Genomic DNA, 18,658 nt, shown 5'->3' on the forward strand with positions numbered 1-18,658 from the left:
CGAACTATTACACTTGATACGATTCATCTGGAAATACATTGAAAAGTTCGATTTAAAAAGCCGCGGAATCGCAAACGTTTCGTTATTGATTTCAAATCTGCCGCTTTAATCCATCGGGTTCTCTCATGTTCCGGCACTGTATTGAGTATAGAAAAGGCAAGTTTATGTTAATTAATGTCAAGACGATTTCGCAAATAGTCATTGGTTATTGCGCGCAGATTTATGAATGGTGTATGATTAATTGTTCTTTCTTTTAGCTGTATAATTGCAAGTTTTATACGCCCACGCTTCGCTTTTGTCGACAATGCGTTTCCCCTGATTTACGAGGAGAAATTTCAAATAATAGGTTCCTGTATTGACCGAGCGCACGCGGAAAAATACTGGTTCGGTGTGTGCATACATCAATATGAATTAATATTAACTTTTCAAAGAATTTTTTTTAGTAAACACCACTTCACGATATCACCAATTTGAAAGTATGGGATCACCTTGTTGTTGTTTTCTCCAACGGTGATTTTAGCCCATTGTATTTTATGTTAATAGTAGTATAAACAACATTAACCTAGTTCATGTTGATTTAGTTTATCATAACCATTAAAGTGAGTATATTTTTAGATAGACTTGTGGAAATACGTTTGAATTATGGTTTTTCATTCAAGCAAATTATATATTCTTTTTATTGTAGGTTTATTTTAGAAATTGAAAAAATGGCTGATGAAGAAGAAGAGAAAGAATATCGTTGGGAGACCGGTTATGAAAAGACATGGTATTTATTTGGTTATTGAAATGTTCTTTCTTTATATGTATTTTGTTGGCTTGTAAATAATGGAAATTGTTTTTTATTTAGGGAGGCAATCAAGGAAGATGATCATGGCCTTTTGGAAGCATCAGTTGCAGATATTATTCACAATGCTAAAAGAAAACGTCAGATGGATAAGAAGGTTGGTGCCAGGTTGGGGATGATGAGGCACCTTTACATAATTCTCGATGCTTCTGAATCAATGGGCAATCAGGATCTGAAACCAACTCGTTTCTTATGTTCTTTAAAGGTGTATATTTGATAATTGCTGGTTATTATTTTTGTTTACTGTATTATTTTATATTACTTATTATCATTATGCGGTTTAAGCTTCTAGAGGATTTTATTGATGAATTCTTTTATCAAAATCCTATAAGCCAACTAGGAGTAATTGTTACAAGAAATAAAAGAGCAGAAAAAGTCAGCGATTTGGGTGGAAACTCTAAAAAACATATTAAGGTAGATCCTTTTTTTTATTATTATCTACCTGTGATCTGTCGTGTTAAATACATCTTTTTGTTTATTTTTTAGGAATTACATGCTATGCAACAACTTCAACCAGCAGGCGAACCATCGTTACAGAATTCGCTGGAATTAGCTTTAAAATCCTTGCGACTTCTACCATCGCATGCTAGCAAAGAAATATTAGTAATTATAGGAGCTCTAACAACATGTGACCCTGGAGATATCAATGAAACGATACAAGTATGTGTTATTGTACATATAGTTCAGAAGCTGTTTTCGTTATTTTAATAATAATTTACTATAATTCTAGAGCATGAAAACAGATTGTGTAAGGTGTAGCGTGATAGGATTAGCTGCTGAGTTATTTATTTGTAAAAGAATGGCCACAGCAACCGGTGGAGAGCATGGTGTTTCATTGGATGATAAGCATTACAAAGAGCAGTTAAATATGCACATAGATCCACCACCAGCTGCAACCAGATTGGATGCTGCTCTTGTAAAGATGGGTTTCCCTCATCATGCTTTACAGTCTTCTGGAACTGAAACATCCATGGCAGTGTGCATGTGGTAAAATTTATAAACATATCAAAATTTTATTATACATTTGTTTAATTGTATAATAGAAACAACATATTTGCTTTACAGCCATGCAGTGAGCGCAGACGAAACTGTTAAACTTACAAGTACAGGATATCTGTGTCCACAGTGCCTTAGTAAACATTGCGAACTTCCTGTTGAATGTAGAGCCTGTGGACTCACCTTGGTATCTGCTCCTCATTTAGCTCGATCTTATCATTATTTATTCCCTGTTGAGTCATTTAGAGAAGTACCATTTGAAGGAACGCCCTCAATTTGTTACGGCTGCCAAAAAACTTTATCCCAAAAAGACAAAAAGGTATAGCGCACACTTTTTAGTAGATAAAGATATGTATATACACGTAACTCTATTTAAATTGAAATGTATGTTTACAGATATACATTTGTAACAAATGTAATCAAACGTTTTGTTTGGACTGTGAAATATTTATTCACGAGTCTTTACACACGTGTCCAGGCTGTGCAACAAATCCAGATACATATCAAAGGACCACGGAAATAACTTAATGTACTGAATGTATGTAGGGTAATATTAATAATTTTAATTATTTTGTACTAAATATTTTAATAGTGAATACTGTGATCTAGAATCGGTTTTATATAGAAGAAATTCTTAGAACTGATTGATTCATGATACACGTATATGAAGATCTCCTTTTCCAAGAAAGGAATAGATAAATGAAAAGATAAATAAGTTACAAAAAGTAATTATAACGGTAGTTATTTATTTTCTCACAGAAACCATTTCCTCCAACACACGAGTTAATCGTGTTATTTGGAGATTAATCTTCTAATTCATATTTTAATATCTCCAATGAACTAAAATCAATTTCCATAAAGTTGACGTGATTATAATTGATGAATGAATTAATGATGAAGTGATGAATGATTAATGAATTGTTAAGCGACGATTAATCTATTAAATGCCAGGGATCATTAATCATTATCTAACCTGATCGAACATTCGGGAAAATTATTGCAATCTGTAATATCCATGAATGAATAATTGTAATTATATGATCAATTATAATCAAGTTAAACTCAAGGAATTATCGTAGAAAGTGTGTGGTGCATACTTTTCAGTAGAATACATGTTAAACTGATATTTTATTATTTTCTCTGCATTAGGTAAAAACTATTGTAATATAGAGTTCTATATTACTTCCTTAAAACTCCCTATTTTTCTAATTAACTTTGCATGGATTGTACACTATAGTTAAACCTAATTCTTCAAGCATTACCATTACCGACAGCCGTGTCAAAAGATGATTATTGATGTGAAATAATCGCTTTATCATTTGCCGGAATCCTGGTTCGTCGTTGTATGAAAACAGAATTTGCTTTAGTTTGTGACTAACGATTAATGTTTTATAATAAGGTCCCTAAAACCGCGTTTGCCGGTTCACGATGAACCAAGCCCGTCGAAGCGAAAGCAAAACAAAACATCAAGTAGCCGTTTGTGTACAACTGAATGATACAGAGATATTTCTTTCCCCCAGACAGAGAACCCGAAGTTTTTCAAGCGTTAACGCGGCCGCTTTAAAATCATGGTGGGAGGTGATTGAAGTTTATTAGCTAGCGGACAGGTGGAAGCGAGCATCGTTATATTAGAGCACATTATTAGTTTGCGATCGTACTCCAGTGCGACCGGTTCCACAGTGTCGACCTACTTCCGATTCAGTTACGTATGTCCATCCTGCCTGGACAAAGTGTCCTCGTATGCGAGACGTTTCCCTCGCGCCTGGTTTTACTTCTAACACGCATCCCCGAAATTAGGTAAGATTTTTACCATGAAAAATTTAACATGTTTCTATTCTCTCATTTATGTTTGTTCGAAACATTTGTCGCATTTGCTTCTAAGTGGACTGCGGATCCTCTTCCGAAAGAAGATCTTTGTGGCATGAGCTGTAAAAGTTAAAGCCAAGCAGGTGGTCGTTACTTCGGTAGATTAATTTTAACATGTTAAGTTCGAAGTAAGCTAAATATTGAATTTAACAGGGATACTTCAGACTGTGTTTCTTACAATTTCATAACATTTTTGTATATTTTCTACTTTTACTAAAACCGTCAACTATTTCTTCATTCTTGCTTTTTATCAATTTATTGGTCAGTTGCTATTTACTTTTTGCTTCGCTTATGTCATGTCCTTATCGTTTGATCTACCAAGCAGGCCCAAGTGACCTGCTTCACATTTTTCGTTTTTATTTTAAAATTCAATTTGTTTATTTATGCTTGTATCACGATGAACAAATTTTAACAAGTGTTTTCTTGTAGGTTTCATAATAACTTAAAAATGAGTCACCTTGTCCGCTCGTTACTGACAATATTAACGTTTCGATTTGCAAGTAAGAGTAACGTATTGTTTAGGAGTGTGACAAGTACAATACGCGTGTATGTACACGTGCACCGGTTATGTGTGTAACCGTGTATATTTCATACGCGTACGAGATATACTAGAAATAGTCAGTCAAGGGAAAATAGAAGGCTAATTTTGCAATATTTCTTCGCGGTATAGTCAACGAACTTGTATGTTGCCATGCACATGCAACAACATGCATATTTATCTTTATTTCATCGCAACGATAGCGAGCTCTTTTCATAGCAATAAATTTGTAAATTAAAATTCTGCGAATCATTTCAATTCTATAAACGTATAAAATTGCGCTAATGAAGACAATAAGCGAATATACGATTTGCATTCTTTTTTTAATTAAGAGCATTTTCGCGAAACTACAGGAAGTTAATTAGAATAGATTCGACGAATGTTAATAAGTAAATCACTGTTAATAAATTCAACATTTACAAGTCATATATTTTTTCGTTTATTATCGTAATGTAATTGACATCGGCCCCAACGTTTCGTTTTTACCTCCTACACGTTTTTTTTTAATTTTCGATAACATCGAAAGATGAAAATAATCTAGATACCGTATCGCATGATTAATAATTGCTGGGATTCGTCGCTGATAGTACAGTATAAAAGCGTTGTCGGTGGCTATCACTACCTTGTGTAACGAAATGTGATCCATTGGGTTTCAAATTAGTTCATTTGAATTTAGTTTTTATGATTACACTATTTTTGCTCGATTTACAAATTTTTCGAAGTACTCAACTTTTGATCACAAAAATATTCAAGTTCTAACATTTGATCTCTACTCAAATTTTGATTAAAAAATGTTCAAGTAGTCAAGCCCTGATTAAAAAAATGTTCCGAGTACTTAAATCTTGATATTCAAATTTCATTCATAAATTTTAATTTTTTTAATTTTCGTACGCTTCTAGTAACTGAATAAGGAACGAAAGATAATAGAAAGTAATTACGGCTATAGAAGAGTATGTAAGTAAAACAATAAAGATTCTCAATCCTTAAAATCTATTTTGTCTTTATTTTAAATTTCGAAATTGTGTCGACAGTAAAAACATTACCGTTAAGTAAATCTAACATTTCAGTAACAACAAACTTGCATAAGGATAAACGAACCAATTTACTTAGTAACATTATCGTGTTTATTAAGTAACATTACCGTAATCGGTTCACCTTAGTCTACATTTAAAAGAACGCGTTATTTAACTGCTACCTGTTGGTATGAGTTTCATACGAATGGAATGTACCTGTTGTAATCAATATACAAACCATCAGAGGCAACTTTCATTTCATTCACTTGAGACGGTTTGCAACGCATTTTGAATAATGGTGAGGCCTAGTGAATCCTTTATCTCGCCTCTCCAACATGATAATGCTGATATGATAAAAGACGTGCGAAACCTCCCTGTTCGCGCCGGTATTAATCGTTCGATTACGCTTATTATACAACTGATTAATTGGACGTTATCGTATAACGGCGTTTATCAAGAACAGACATGTTGTTCCAAATGAATGATGGATTGTTTAAAATTGAATTTTTTTATCGTTTTTAGATTTTCGATTTCTTTTTTGTCCATCAAATTGGAACAATTCGAATAGATAGAATTTTTTTTAATTGAAAATTAGTAGTATTTTAAGTTTACATACTTTTTGACGGCACTGTATAACTAACAATGACAAAGCCGGTGTTTAACGGTGTTTATCAAGAACGGACATGTTGTTCCAAATAAATGATGGATTGTTTAAAATTGAATTTTTTTTTATCGTTTTCCGATTTCTTTTTTGTCCATCAAATTGGAAAAATTCGAATAGATAAAATTCTTTTTTATTGAAAATTAGTAGTATTTTAAGTTTACATACTTTTTGACGGCACTGTATAACTAACAATGACAAAGTCGGTGTTTAACGGCATTTATCAAGAACGGACATGTTGTTCCAAATAAATGATGGATTGTTTAAAATTGAATTTTTTTATCGTTTTTCGATTTCTTTTTTGTCCATCAAATTGGAACAATTCGAATAGATACAATATTTTTTCAAATTGAAAATTAGTAGTATTTTAAGTTTACATACTTTTTGACGGCACTGTATAACTAACAATGACAAAGTCGGTGTTTAACGGCATTTATCAAGAACGAACATGTTGTTCCAAATAAATGATGGATTGTTTAAAGTTGAATTTTTATCGTTTTTCGATTTCTTTTTTGTCCATCAAATTGGAACAATTCGAATAGATACAATATTTTTTTATTGAAAATTAGTAGTATTTTAAGTTTACGTACTTTTTGACGGCGCTGTATAACTAACAATGACAAAGTCAACTGGCAAGAAATTATAATTTCCGGTTCGTGTCAATTTCAAAATGAAATCTGAGGAACTTTAGATTGACGGATTCCGCAAATGTAATGCGAACATCGTTTAGCCAGATGCAATTGGATAATGAGGGATAATGTGTCGTTGTCTCGAAGAGAGAAGAAAAAAAAATATAAGATGTCCGCTGGAACGTTATATAATGATTCGCGTGTACATACAGTTGACCACGTGCCGTCGAGTTCTCTTTTTTCGTTTCAACCGCGTGTCGCACGGTAACCAAAAGAATTCCTTTCTCTCTCATTATTGCTTTCAGGCCGCGTAGCAATAAACTGGTTGCGCGCGTAACATTCGATGCCCCGACAAGGATAAATATCTCGAAAAGGTCTTGTCTTTGCTTGTCAGAGAATTAGTCTTGCAGGATTTCGTCATTTTCCGCAATCATGCGCATTCTTCAGAAAATGGCCATCTTTTTTTTTTTTCCTTTCCGCATCTGTTCATCAGTTAATAATCAGCTGGAACTCCGGCAATTCCGTGTACACGGTCGTTCTTCCAACAAATTCATGTTCCATTAGTTAAGCATTGTATGTTCCGCGCGATACGGTCTCTCGCAATTTGCAATAATTTCGAAAGTAGAAGTGTTAATGGATAACGGCTTTTAGCATGGAACTAGATGTGTGTTTGAATTGCTAATTTTCTCGTTCGCTAATATATTATAAATTAGACGGAACAAGTGATTTAGGATAGGAAATTTTCTTCTAGGACTGAGAAGAAAATTTTGATTTAATCATGCTTTCGAACTATTAGTCAAATTTTTTCAGATTACATTTATTGAATATTATTATTATATATTATTGATTATTATTATTATTATTATTATTATATATTATTGAATATTATTATTATTATTATATATAAATAGAAATAATTATATATATATTATTTATTGAAACTAGAGTTTCCATCAATTTACAGAATATCTGTGCTCCAGTTAATTTCACATACAAAATTCCAATCAAGCTGCAATCAATCAAAAATAATTATTTAAAAAAAAATCATACTATATTCATGTCATATGAGAACGAAAAAAATTTCAAAAGAAATTAATTACTGTATCGTGACTTCACTCTGTTACTATTGATTAGTGTAAAGAAAATCGATTTCATCAAAATCGGCAAGCCGAATTTTGCCATTGAACTATTTTTATTATTTGTTAGATAACAAATATACACTCAAAAGAAATAATGAAGTACATTTTGTAGTTCAAAGGGACTGTACAATTTTTAAGTTGATGTTAACATTGAACGCACGACAGAAAAAAAATGAAATAAACGGCTTGATAATTGAATCTCTTTAGTTTTTAATCATTAAAATCTCTTAACAATAAAAATCATCGAATTCAACATCATTGTTCTTGAAATTTTTCTTTTTTTTCTTGAAAATATCACCTATTTCCCGTTCGCGTCGTGTCGAACTGAACAGCTGTCTTTCGTCCGAAAAAATTTCGCACGTCATTAAGGACGACGGCGATATCTCGAAGTGCGGCGTTGGGAAACCGCGCGCCTTAGGAAATTACATCCTATGCAATGAAAGTATCCTGCACCGCGCGCGGAACAGGTGTTATGGTTGACAAAATATACAGGTCTGCATCGTACTTTCTCGTGTTTTCAAGGTTGTTGTTGTTTCTAAACCAAACATTAGCCGCGCGTATTCGGAAAAGTAACCGAGCCAAGTGTCGAGCAACAGGCACGCTAATTGGCCCGCTGTTCGTGCGAACACCTGACGGTTTATCTAGAGAGAGAGAGAGAGAGAGAGCGCGAGAGAGAGACTGCAAGAGAGGGAGAGCGATAAAGAGACTGCAAGAGAGAGAGAGAGAGAGCGAGAGAGAGACTGCAAGAGAGAGAGAGAGAGAGAGCGCGAGAGAGAGACTGCAAGAGAGAGAGAGAGAGAGAGCGCGAGAGAGACTGCAAGAGAGAGAGAGCGAGAGAGAGACTGCAAGAGAGAGAGAGCGAGAGAGAGACTGCAAGAGAGAGAGAGCAATAGAGAGAGAGAGAGAGAGAGACTGCAAGAAAGAGCGAGAGAGAGACTGCAAGAGAGCGAGAGAGACAGAGCTCGAGAGAGAGAGGGAGAAAAATTACCGCAGAAAATTTTTTATCGGTTATTGCGATACCATCCGGCGTATCGATCGGCCCCTCGAATTATCGATCGAATATTATACTTCTGGCGCGCACAGGTTTAAAAATAATTTTCGATGGCCGGTGCCACGTGCTTTTTTACATACTGATCGCATCAGAGACGGGTCTCCGGTTTGTCGTTACGAGGGCGTTGGACCCGATCCAGGCCCGATTAATCGGACCTGATCGATATTCAAATCGTCCGAATTAACAAGCTCAACCCTTTGCCGTGCTTTGACGAGTCTGACTGGTCACAGAGATTTCTAGCAGTAGCCTGTTTAACATTAGATTCACGAAACCCGTCGAAATGACGGTACACTGATTTTTTAATTTACGATTATTCATATCGTAAAGGTACATTTACGAGTTATTTATTCAATTTATACGTAACTCACGGCAAATGTTACAATAAAACTCGTTAAAGATCAGAATAAATGTGTTATTGTTACTTTTATAAACTAATGTAAAACATTGTTGTTTTTTGTGCTCCGTGAATCTAGCGTTAATCATTAATGTTATTCCGTTCTTTTAGTTGAAGTAAAATCCTGTTCCCTTGTCGCATCGATGTTTAAACATTCGAGTAAACGTTGCTGCACAATAAATATAAATTTTCTTCTTCTTTCGAAGAAATTATTACGATCGACGAAGAACTTGAAATCGTTGTAACTGTAAAGAAAAATCGTACGGCAAAGGGTTAATAGTCTTTTAAATATTCGAGTAAACGTTGGTGCACAGTAAATATAAATTTTCTTCTTCTTTCGAAGAAGTTATTACGATCGACGAAGAACTTGAAATCGTTGTAACTGTAAAGAAAAATCGTACGGCAAAGGGTTAATAGTCTTTTAAATATTCGAGTAAACGTTGGTGCACAATAAATATAAATATTCTTCTTCTTTCGAAGAAATTATTACGATTGACGAAGAACTTGAAATCGTTGTAACTGTAAAGAAAAATCGTACGGCAAAGGGTTAACAGTCTTTTAAATATTCGAGTAAACGTTGCTGCACAGTAAATATAAATTTTCTTCTTCTTTCGAAGAAATTATTACGATCGAAGAAGAACTTGAAATCGTTGTAACTGTAAAGAAAAATCGTACGGCAAAGGGTTAACAGTCTTTTAAATATTCGAGTAAACGTTGATGCACAATAAATATAAATTTTCTTCTTCTTTCGAAAAAATTATTGTAATCGACGAAGAACTTGAAATCGTTGTAACTGTAAAGAAAATCGTACGGCAAAGGATTATAACAGTCTTTGACCGTTTACTTGCCGAAATTTCATCCTTGTAATATTTTTTATCAAATTGTCGAGACTCGAACACAATTTTGGGTTACACCGATAAAATAGTAGTCGCTTGGTTTTTATTCTTCCAATCCTGACCTTATTAACACAAGTATCCCGTTGGCGCAACCGGAACCGTCAGCTTACCGGCCTGACGCTCGGATTCGTATCATCGCACGCTCTGTCATCGTTACTATACCCGTAACTCTTGATTCCGTTACTCCGAAACTATCATATGCGCACCGCCTTTCCATTTTTCAATTAACCGCTCGAGTCACAAGGATCATTGAAAAAAATCACGGTCGAGGAATGTCGAACACCGCGACAGCGCTTGTCATAACGCGCGTACTATCGGTTGTTTATAAATATTTCAGGTTTCGTTCAGTAGAGATTATTGTGAGAAAATATAACAATGAACTGCAAAATGTGTTAGTTGTATTATTTACGTTTAAAAAAGCAGCTGTGCGATGTACGTGCTGTCCGTAAATTCTCCGCAATTGTAAACAAAAATGGACGATTTGGGAAGAGGACATACGATTATTATTTTCTTCTTATTATTAATAATTAAGCATTATAATTACTATAATTGTAATATAGTTATAATTGATGATTCATCATTATAATTACTATAAATATGTTATTGCTATAATTAATCATTATAATTACTATAATTATATTATTGATATAATTAATCATTATAATTACTATAATTATATTATTGCTATAATTAATCATTAATAATTATAATTACTATAATTATATTATTGTTATAATTAATGATTAGTAATTATAATTACTGTAATTATATTATTATTATAATTAATGATTAATAATTATAATATTACTGTAATTATATTATAATTATAATTAATGATTAATAATTATAATTACTATAATTATGTTATTATTATAATTACCAATTATAATTATTGTAATTATATTATTATTATTATTATATTATTATTATAATTAACAATTATAATTATTGTAATTATATTATTATTATTATTATTATATTATTATTATAATTAACAATTAATCATTATAATTAGTATAACTATATTATTATTATACGATTATTGTATATAGTTACCAATTGTCAAAAACTATAAGAACGAGCCGCAAAGCTCTTCTTCCTTCTTCCTCAGGGAGAATTTATTGCATTTCGACAGTGTGTGGACTGCACCGTCGATTGTTAATAGCTTTCAAACAAAATCTTTTCGACACAAAATCTAGACAGCACGAACGGTGAACATTCGATCAGCTCGAACGGTTAATATTCGATCAGATAAACAGGATTTTGAGAGAGTCGTTTCTTTCGTGACACTCTGTTTTCGACCTATTTTTTCATTTTTTGCTCGAATTGTACGCTCTGCTCCACATTTTCAGCGTTCGAATTAATCAGCGCGATGCCAAAAAGATCTCAGAAATATTAGGGGGACCGGAAAGTTATGTCGTTTGTTTACATTAAATTCAAACAGATAAATTTTTAACTAGTTTTTATTTTCAATCAATGATGTAATCACCCTCGTTATCAACAACCTTTTTTCATTTAGTATGCAAATTTTTAGTATGCAAAAATTAGTATGCAAAAAAATAAGGAATACTGACATGCGCAGAAACGACATTACTTTCCGGCCCCCCTAATATATTCTCGTTTCAACCGCAATATCGAATGCTTCTTCTTCTTCTATCTTCGCTGTGGATCTTCGCGCGACGTGTATCGAGTCTGTTTTGATAGAAATTATCGTCGGACAGCAGAAATTGAGGTTGTTTTGTTAAAAATTATCGTAAACCCTTGCAAAAAACGCCCGATCGTATTTCGATAACTAATTTAATCTGTCAATGCGTCCGTCTAATAAAGTCGAAGCCATCGCGAAACCGATAAAAATGTCTGTCTGAACAATATTATATCTGCTTGCCGAGGATCGCAAAAACTTGGATTACGCACTTGCTTTCTATGCCATGTCAATCATGGTAATGTGTCAACAACCATAAGCGAACAGCGGTGAAGCGTGCGACGTGTCTCGCGGTGGATCCATTCAGTCTTCTTCGTCCTTCCCCCCACTCCGTTTTCAGCATACACATACATCTGCTCTCGTATGTTTACCCGAAAGATAGCCTCAATCACGTCAAGGCGATTTCTGCGATTACATTTAATCCTCCGCGTTTGATTTGATGTATGCACGTTAATGGAATTAACTTTATCATCGTGAATTAATACGCGAGATAGTGGCCGCGTTATTAAAAATAAATTTAATTATATATATATTTCATATAATATAATTTTTTTAGATATATTAATTTATATATATATATATATATATATATATAAATTATATATAATATATAAAATATAATATTATATTAAAATAAAAAATTAATTGACTACAATTAATAAAATAATATTATATTAAAATATAATTATATATATAATTATATATAAAAAATATATATATTACTATTAATTTTTTATATATATAATTTTTATTTATATTATTAATTTTATATATGTAATTATATATATACAATTTTTATTTATATTATTATATATTATGTAGATATATATTATATACATATATATGTATATAAAATTAATATATAATATAAATATAATATAAAATTAATAATATAAATAAAAATTGTATATATATATAATAAAATAATATTGTATAATAATATTGTATATATATTACTAGGGAGACACGATATAAAATGCGATGCCTAATAAAAACACAGCATGCTTTTCTTGTATCTATTGATCTTAATTTGTTTTGTGACAACGCATATATCGCGTGTCTCTAAATGATAATGCAAAGATTGATTGAAAAAAAGTGACACGAACAAATTTCGATGTATGTATATAATAACAATAACCTCGGCATTTGATTTTATCGATGCTAGTAAATGGAATTATAACCTTTATTATCGCGAATTAATATGCGAGATAGTAGCCGCGTTCTTAATATTCAATTTATTTTTAGAACGAGTCATTATAAATATCAATATAAACTGATAGAGAGACACGATATAGAATGCGGTGTCTAATAAAAAGACAGTATGACTTTTTGTATCTTTTAATTTTCATTTTTTTATTTTTTTAGGCAACGCATACATCGCGTGTCTGTAAATGATAATGCAAAGATTGATTGAGAAAAAAGTGACACGAAAAAAATTTGTAACAGAAACGTGGAGTCGAGGAAATTCAGTTTGAAGATTCATTTATTTAAGCGATGCATAATGAAACCGGCTGCTGCGTCTGATCATGACGCGCTGGTTCTACTTACAGAAAAGACTGACCGACCTGTTTGCTTCATCGTGCCGGGTTTCTTAGTATTGGTAGCACAACCAGGCAGGAAGAAATATGGAAAAATAAATAAAACAATGTGGATCACTGTATTTTATGTCAGATAACGTTTTCAAGAAAAACGATCGAGCCACATAAGATATCTGTTTATCTGTTCTGAGCTTTGCGATTCTACTTGGCTACCGATGGATACTCCACGAGTTTTTAAACTCAATCTTATCTTAAAAATTAACGATAAATTTGACTTTATTCGTATAAACCAAGAAATTGTCTCGTGCATTGTAGTCAATTAATTTTCGTTGCAATTTTTATTTAAAAACACAGCAAATAATTTAACGCTAAACTTACTATCAACCTAACTGCCAAATAATTTTTGCGATTATTGTTATCGCAAAGCTATATTTCTATCGAATATTATTGAATATATTTCCTTATGCAAGCCCATATTATTATAAAAATTTAAACAAGTTGAATCTTGTAATTTCGAATAAGCTCGCTTCTCATTGGTCACTGTTTTTCGTTAATAACTCGTAAACAAAGCCGCGGATTAGATTTTCAGATCGCGAGACATTTTCGGGACACCCCGTACATTATTCGCATTTAAGTTTCGGTAGTTCTGGTGTTAAATAAATCGTATGGCAAGTTGTTAAAAGCTGTTACAACTATACCGCGAATATTTACGAATAGTCTTATGTTCGTACATAATTTTATAAAAATTCTAAATCAGAGAAAAATTTGCTTCGTCGACTAAAAGATCGATTATTGCAAAAAGAAATGAAAAATGTTATTATATAACTCGTTAATTTCTAAGTTTCCTGACATTTAACCCTTTACCCTCCAGTGGCGACTCCGAGGCGCCGTTAAAAATTGTTGTCGCGTCTCAAAATAATTTTATTAATGAAATTCCTTCGTATTTAAAGAGCTGTTGAAAGCCTGACTGTTGCACGGGTCACGATATTCGATTTCATATGCGTTAGATCATATAAAATGGAAAAACCGTGGGTGAGAAAAGTTATTTTAAATTTTGCGTCAATTCGGCTTCGAGTGCAAAGAGTTAAAAGAACCGCGCATTTAACCCTTTACCCTCCAGTGGCGACTCCGAGGCGCCGTTAACAATTGTTGTCGCGTCTCAAAATAATTTTATTAATGAAATTCCTTCGTATTTAAAGAGCTGTTGAAAGCCTGACTGTTGCACGAGTCACGATATTCGATTTCATATGCGTTAGATCATATAAAATGGAAAAACCGTGGGTGAGAAAAGTTATTTTAAATTTTGCGTCAATTCGGCTTCGAGTGCAAAGAGTTAAAAGAACCGCGCATTTAACCCTTTACCCTCCAGTGGCGACTCCGAGGCGCCGTTAACAATTGTTGTCGCGTCTCAAAATAATTTTATTAATGAAATTCCTTCGTATTTAAAGAGCTGTTGAAAGCCTGGCTGTTGCACGGGTCACGATATTCGATTTCATATGCGTTAGATCATATAAAATGGAAAAACCGTGGATGAGGAAAGTTATTTTAAATTTTGCGTCAATTCGGCTTCGAGTGCAAAGAGTTAAAAGAACCGCGCATTTAACCCTTTACCCTCCAGTGGCGACTCCGAGGCGCCGTTAACAATTGTTGTCGCGTCTCAAAATAATTTTATTAATGAAATTCCTTCGTATTTAAAGAGCTGTTGAAAGCCTGACTGTTGCACGAGTCACGATATTCGATTTCATATGAGTTAGATCATATAAAATGGAAAAACCGTGGATGAGGAAAGTTATTTTAAATTTTGCGTCAATTCGGCTTCGAGTGCAAAGAGTTAAAAGAACCGCGCATTTAACCCTTTACCCTCCAGTAGCGACTCCGAGGCGCCGTTAACAATTGTTGTCGCGTCTCAAAATAATTTTATTAATGAAATTCCTTCGTATTTAAAGAGCTGTTGAAAGCCTGACTGTTGCACAGGTCACGATATTCGATTTCATATGCGTTAGATCATATAAAATGGAAAAACCGTGGATGAGGAAAGTTATTTTAAATTTTGCGTCAATTCGGCTTCGAGTGCAAAGAGTTAAAAGAACCGCGCATTTAACCCTTTACCCTCCAGTGGCGACTCCGAGGCGCCGTTAACAATTGTTGTCGCGTCTCAAAATAATTTTATTAATGAAATTCCTTCGTATTTAAAGAGCTGTTGAAAGCCTGACTGTTGCACGGGTCACGATATTCGATTTCATATGCGTTAGATCATATAAAATGGAAAAACCGTGGATGAGGAAAGTTATTTTAAATTTTGCGTCAATTCGGCTTCGAGTGCAAAGAGTTAAAAGAACCGCGCATTCCGCGAATGCATAAAGATCCGCAGTCCGGTTCTAACAAGCTATCAGCAACTAGATTGTTAGGATACAGTATCCTCGCCGCAGACAAACACGAGCCGCCGAATCCCGAGCGAAGCGTCATCGATTGGTGAAATTGGTAATTGGCCCGTGCGCGTATTGTAAATAAAGGCATTACGCCGAGGATCGTTCGAGGGGAATCACGCAATGGGGACACGGTACCCCGGTGCCTCGCCTTAATTGGCTTGTAACCTTGTCACGTTGGATAGTACCAGCAGAATACGTTTTATTTGACTCTCCTATGCGCGCCAATGTTATCGTGGATTCTGAATTTTCGGTCGATCCTTCTTTCAAGGATCGAAAGCGCCGAGATCACAATTAGGTACTCGCGAATTGGTACGCGAAACGCTGTCTAAAACTACTGCAAACGGGCGTATAGTTGCAAATATAGATGCAAATACAGGAAATTATCGTCGTCAATTACTCCTGCTAAGGAGCGGTTTTTTTTTAGAAAGCTGATTCGAGTTTTCTTTGTTGTAAAAAAGCCTGCTTTTTTATTGTAGAAAAGAAATGATGCAATTGACATCGTAGACAAATGATAGAGAAATTGTAGAACAATTGTAGCAACATTTAGATTCAAAATAGAAAATTAATTTAGGCAGTCTTAATTGATTTAAACAGTCTTAATTGAGTTAGACAGTCTAAATCAATTAAGTCTTAAGAGAAAATAATTTACAGAATATAATCTACAGAAAATAATTTAGACAGTCATAATTAATTTAAACAAAGCTGATTCAAGTTTTCGTGTTGCAATTGAGCCTGCTTTTTTATTGTAGAAAAGAAATGTTGCAATTGATATCGTAGACAAATGATAGAGAAATTGTAGAAAAATTGTAGCAACATTTAGATTCAAAATAGAAAATTAATTTAGGCAGTCTTAATTGATTTAGACTGTCTAAATTGATTTAGACTGCCTAAATCAATTAAAACTGTTTAAATTAATTATGACTGTCTAAATTATTTTCTGTCTTAAGAGAAAATAATTTACAGAATATAATCTGCAGAAAATAATGTAGACAGTCATAATTAATTTAATCAGTCTTAATTGACCTAGACAGTCCTCATTGATTTAGACAGTCTTAATTAATTTAGACAGAACAATTTAGTTTTACGGTGGACACGTCGATTTAGTATGATTGATCATAAAGAAGCGACTGCGAATGTTATTTAAACACCCGGTATATTTCTCTCACGTGTGCACATTAGAGAGTCGTCTGTGATCGCAAATCGGCTCTCGTGTTTGTTTTCACGACTCGTTTTCACATCCTCCTTCCAAGCGTTCTCTCGATCAATCATACGAATTTCAGTCAATTTCAATCAAATATTTGGACACATTCGCGACATCCTATGCGTCTCTTCGAATATCCAGAACGTTGCAGGTTTAACCCTCGGACAGCGGATTATTGTCACGGTTGTATTATCGACGACGTTCACAACAATTCTGAGCTTCGTTCAGCAATTTTTCACAACACATTTTCGAAGATATTCCTTCCAGACTTATTAGCCTTCCCGATGCGACAGCAATTTATCTTATTTAATCGAGCAATTAAGCGAACGATTTAAAATACTCCGAGCCACCGCCTAATGCGACGATAATTGCAATGTTAACGCAACATTTCCAATGTTAAATTGCCTGTAATCACTAGACTGCGGGTTTCGCGCATTCACGGGCAAAAATGGTCGAAGACATTAAAAAAAAATCTAAGAATCTTGTCGCACTATTTTTAACGCGTTAAAAATATCGAACGGTAACTATCGTTTGTTTGTTTACCGTACAATCGACGCGGGCAATTTTTCATGCTGCATTAGGAACCGCGGTCTAGTAATCGCTCTTGATAACATTAACGATGACCTTAAAAACAATGATTTCGTAAATTATGCGATAAACGTGACGGTATTCCCCGGAAACGGTATTTCCCCTATTCCGTTCTCCGAGATACCGCAAACGACGACGCCGGAAGGAATTGTAATAATTATCCGCGCGACGCGAACGATCGTTGCCTAATCGACGGGAGAAGAGAGACGATTATTCGATCCTTGCGGTTCATTTTTGTAGTTACGAATTGTCAACAACTATAAAAAAACGAGCTTCAAGGCTCGTATGGTATATATATAATGGTAATATAATAATAATATAATGGTAATATATAATGGCAAATAATGGTACTTTCTCTTCCCAAATTGTCCATTTTTGAACTATTATTAAACTACTATTATTAAACAGGAATCAGCTGCTACGTCTGTCAATGACTAGCCTATTCCACTTATCTCGAACACACTGACGCAAGCACATGAGAATCTGACAGGCTGGTCAAACTGATTTCCCTTAAAAATGAAGTCTCGAGCGATGGAAATGGCATTTTTCCTTTATGGACTAACAGCAATGTCTCTCTAATTGTCGCACAGATTGTCCACGAAAATGGACAATTTAGGGAGAAGAGAGACGATTATTCGATCCTTGCGGTTCATTTTTATAGTTACGAATTGTCAACAACTATAAAAAAAACGAGCTTCAAGGCGCGAATAATGGTATTTTCTCTTCCCAAATTGTCCATTTTTGTGCGCAATCCGAGCGTCAGTTAGGGAGACATTACTGTATATGGACTTTTACTCGGCGCAAATATGGACGCGATGTAGCGGCAACTAAAAACTGATGCAAAAATCATTTAAATGGGAAGACAGTGCTAAAATAATGGCGCATTTTTAATGTCAGTTCTGAAATACTATACAATAGAGCAGGGGTGGTCAAAGCGTCGATCGTGCAACTATAGTAATTTCTCCCCGATTCGCGCTAAGATTGCGCACAAAAATGGACAACTTGGACGATAATGGTCGATTATTCCAGCTTAGCGGCTCGTTTTTATAGTTATTGAGACAATCGGCGACTGTAAGAACGAGCCGCGAGACTCGAAAATCCTCTTCCCAAATTGTCCATTTTTGTGCGCAAAATTAGGGAGCACGAATTAGTATATTCCTACATTAGGAATAT

At 34.0% G+C, this 18,658-nt stretch overlaps 2 protein-coding genes across 6 annotated transcripts in view; both read left to right on the forward strand.

Annotated features, from left to right (window-relative positions):
* Nucleotides 1-17: 17 nt before the first annotated feature.
* Ssl1 (general transcription factor IIH subunit 2 Ssl1) lies at nt 18-4,670 on the forward strand. Of its 5 annotated transcripts, none has more exons than XR_013032950.1 (11): nt 18-156; nt 258-599; nt 686-766; nt 848-1,049; nt 1,130-1,258; nt 1,331-1,504; nt 1,575-1,831; nt 1,910-2,159; nt 2,237-2,378; nt 3,361-3,637; nt 4,136-4,670. XR_013032950.1 is itself a non-coding variant. In XM_076520091.1 (8 exons), exons 2-8 carry the CDS (start codon nt 708-710, stop codon nt 2,366-2,368), a joined length of 1,203 nt encoding a protein of 400 aa, XP_076376206.1. In that variant the 5' UTR covers nt 174-599; nt 686-707; the 3' UTR covers nt 2,369-2,569. The 5 variants fall into 5 exon arrangements, 1 of the variants encoding a protein (XP_076376206.1); XR_013032952.1 differs by having other exon boundaries at nt 258-388; XR_013032951.1 differs by lacking the exon at nt 18-156 and having other exon boundaries at nt 173-599; nt 3,365-3,637.
* The window catches only part of slif (cationic amino acid transporter slimfast), a 34,351-nt gene continuing 19,190 nt past the window's right edge, over nt 3,498-18,658 (forward strand). Inside the window, exon 1 of the mRNA XM_033484540.2 lies at nt 3,498-3,637. The gene's annotated coding sequence lies outside the window, so the exon portion shown is untranslated. The remainder of the gene's footprint in view (nt 3,638-18,658) is intronic.

This window comes from Megalopta genalis, chromosome 1 (genome assembly GCF_051020955.1).
Source record: "Megalopta genalis isolate 19385.01 chromosome 1, iyMegGena1_principal, whole genome shotgun sequence".
NCBI lineage: Eukaryota > Metazoa > Arthropoda > Insecta > Hymenoptera > Halictidae > Megalopta > Megalopta genalis.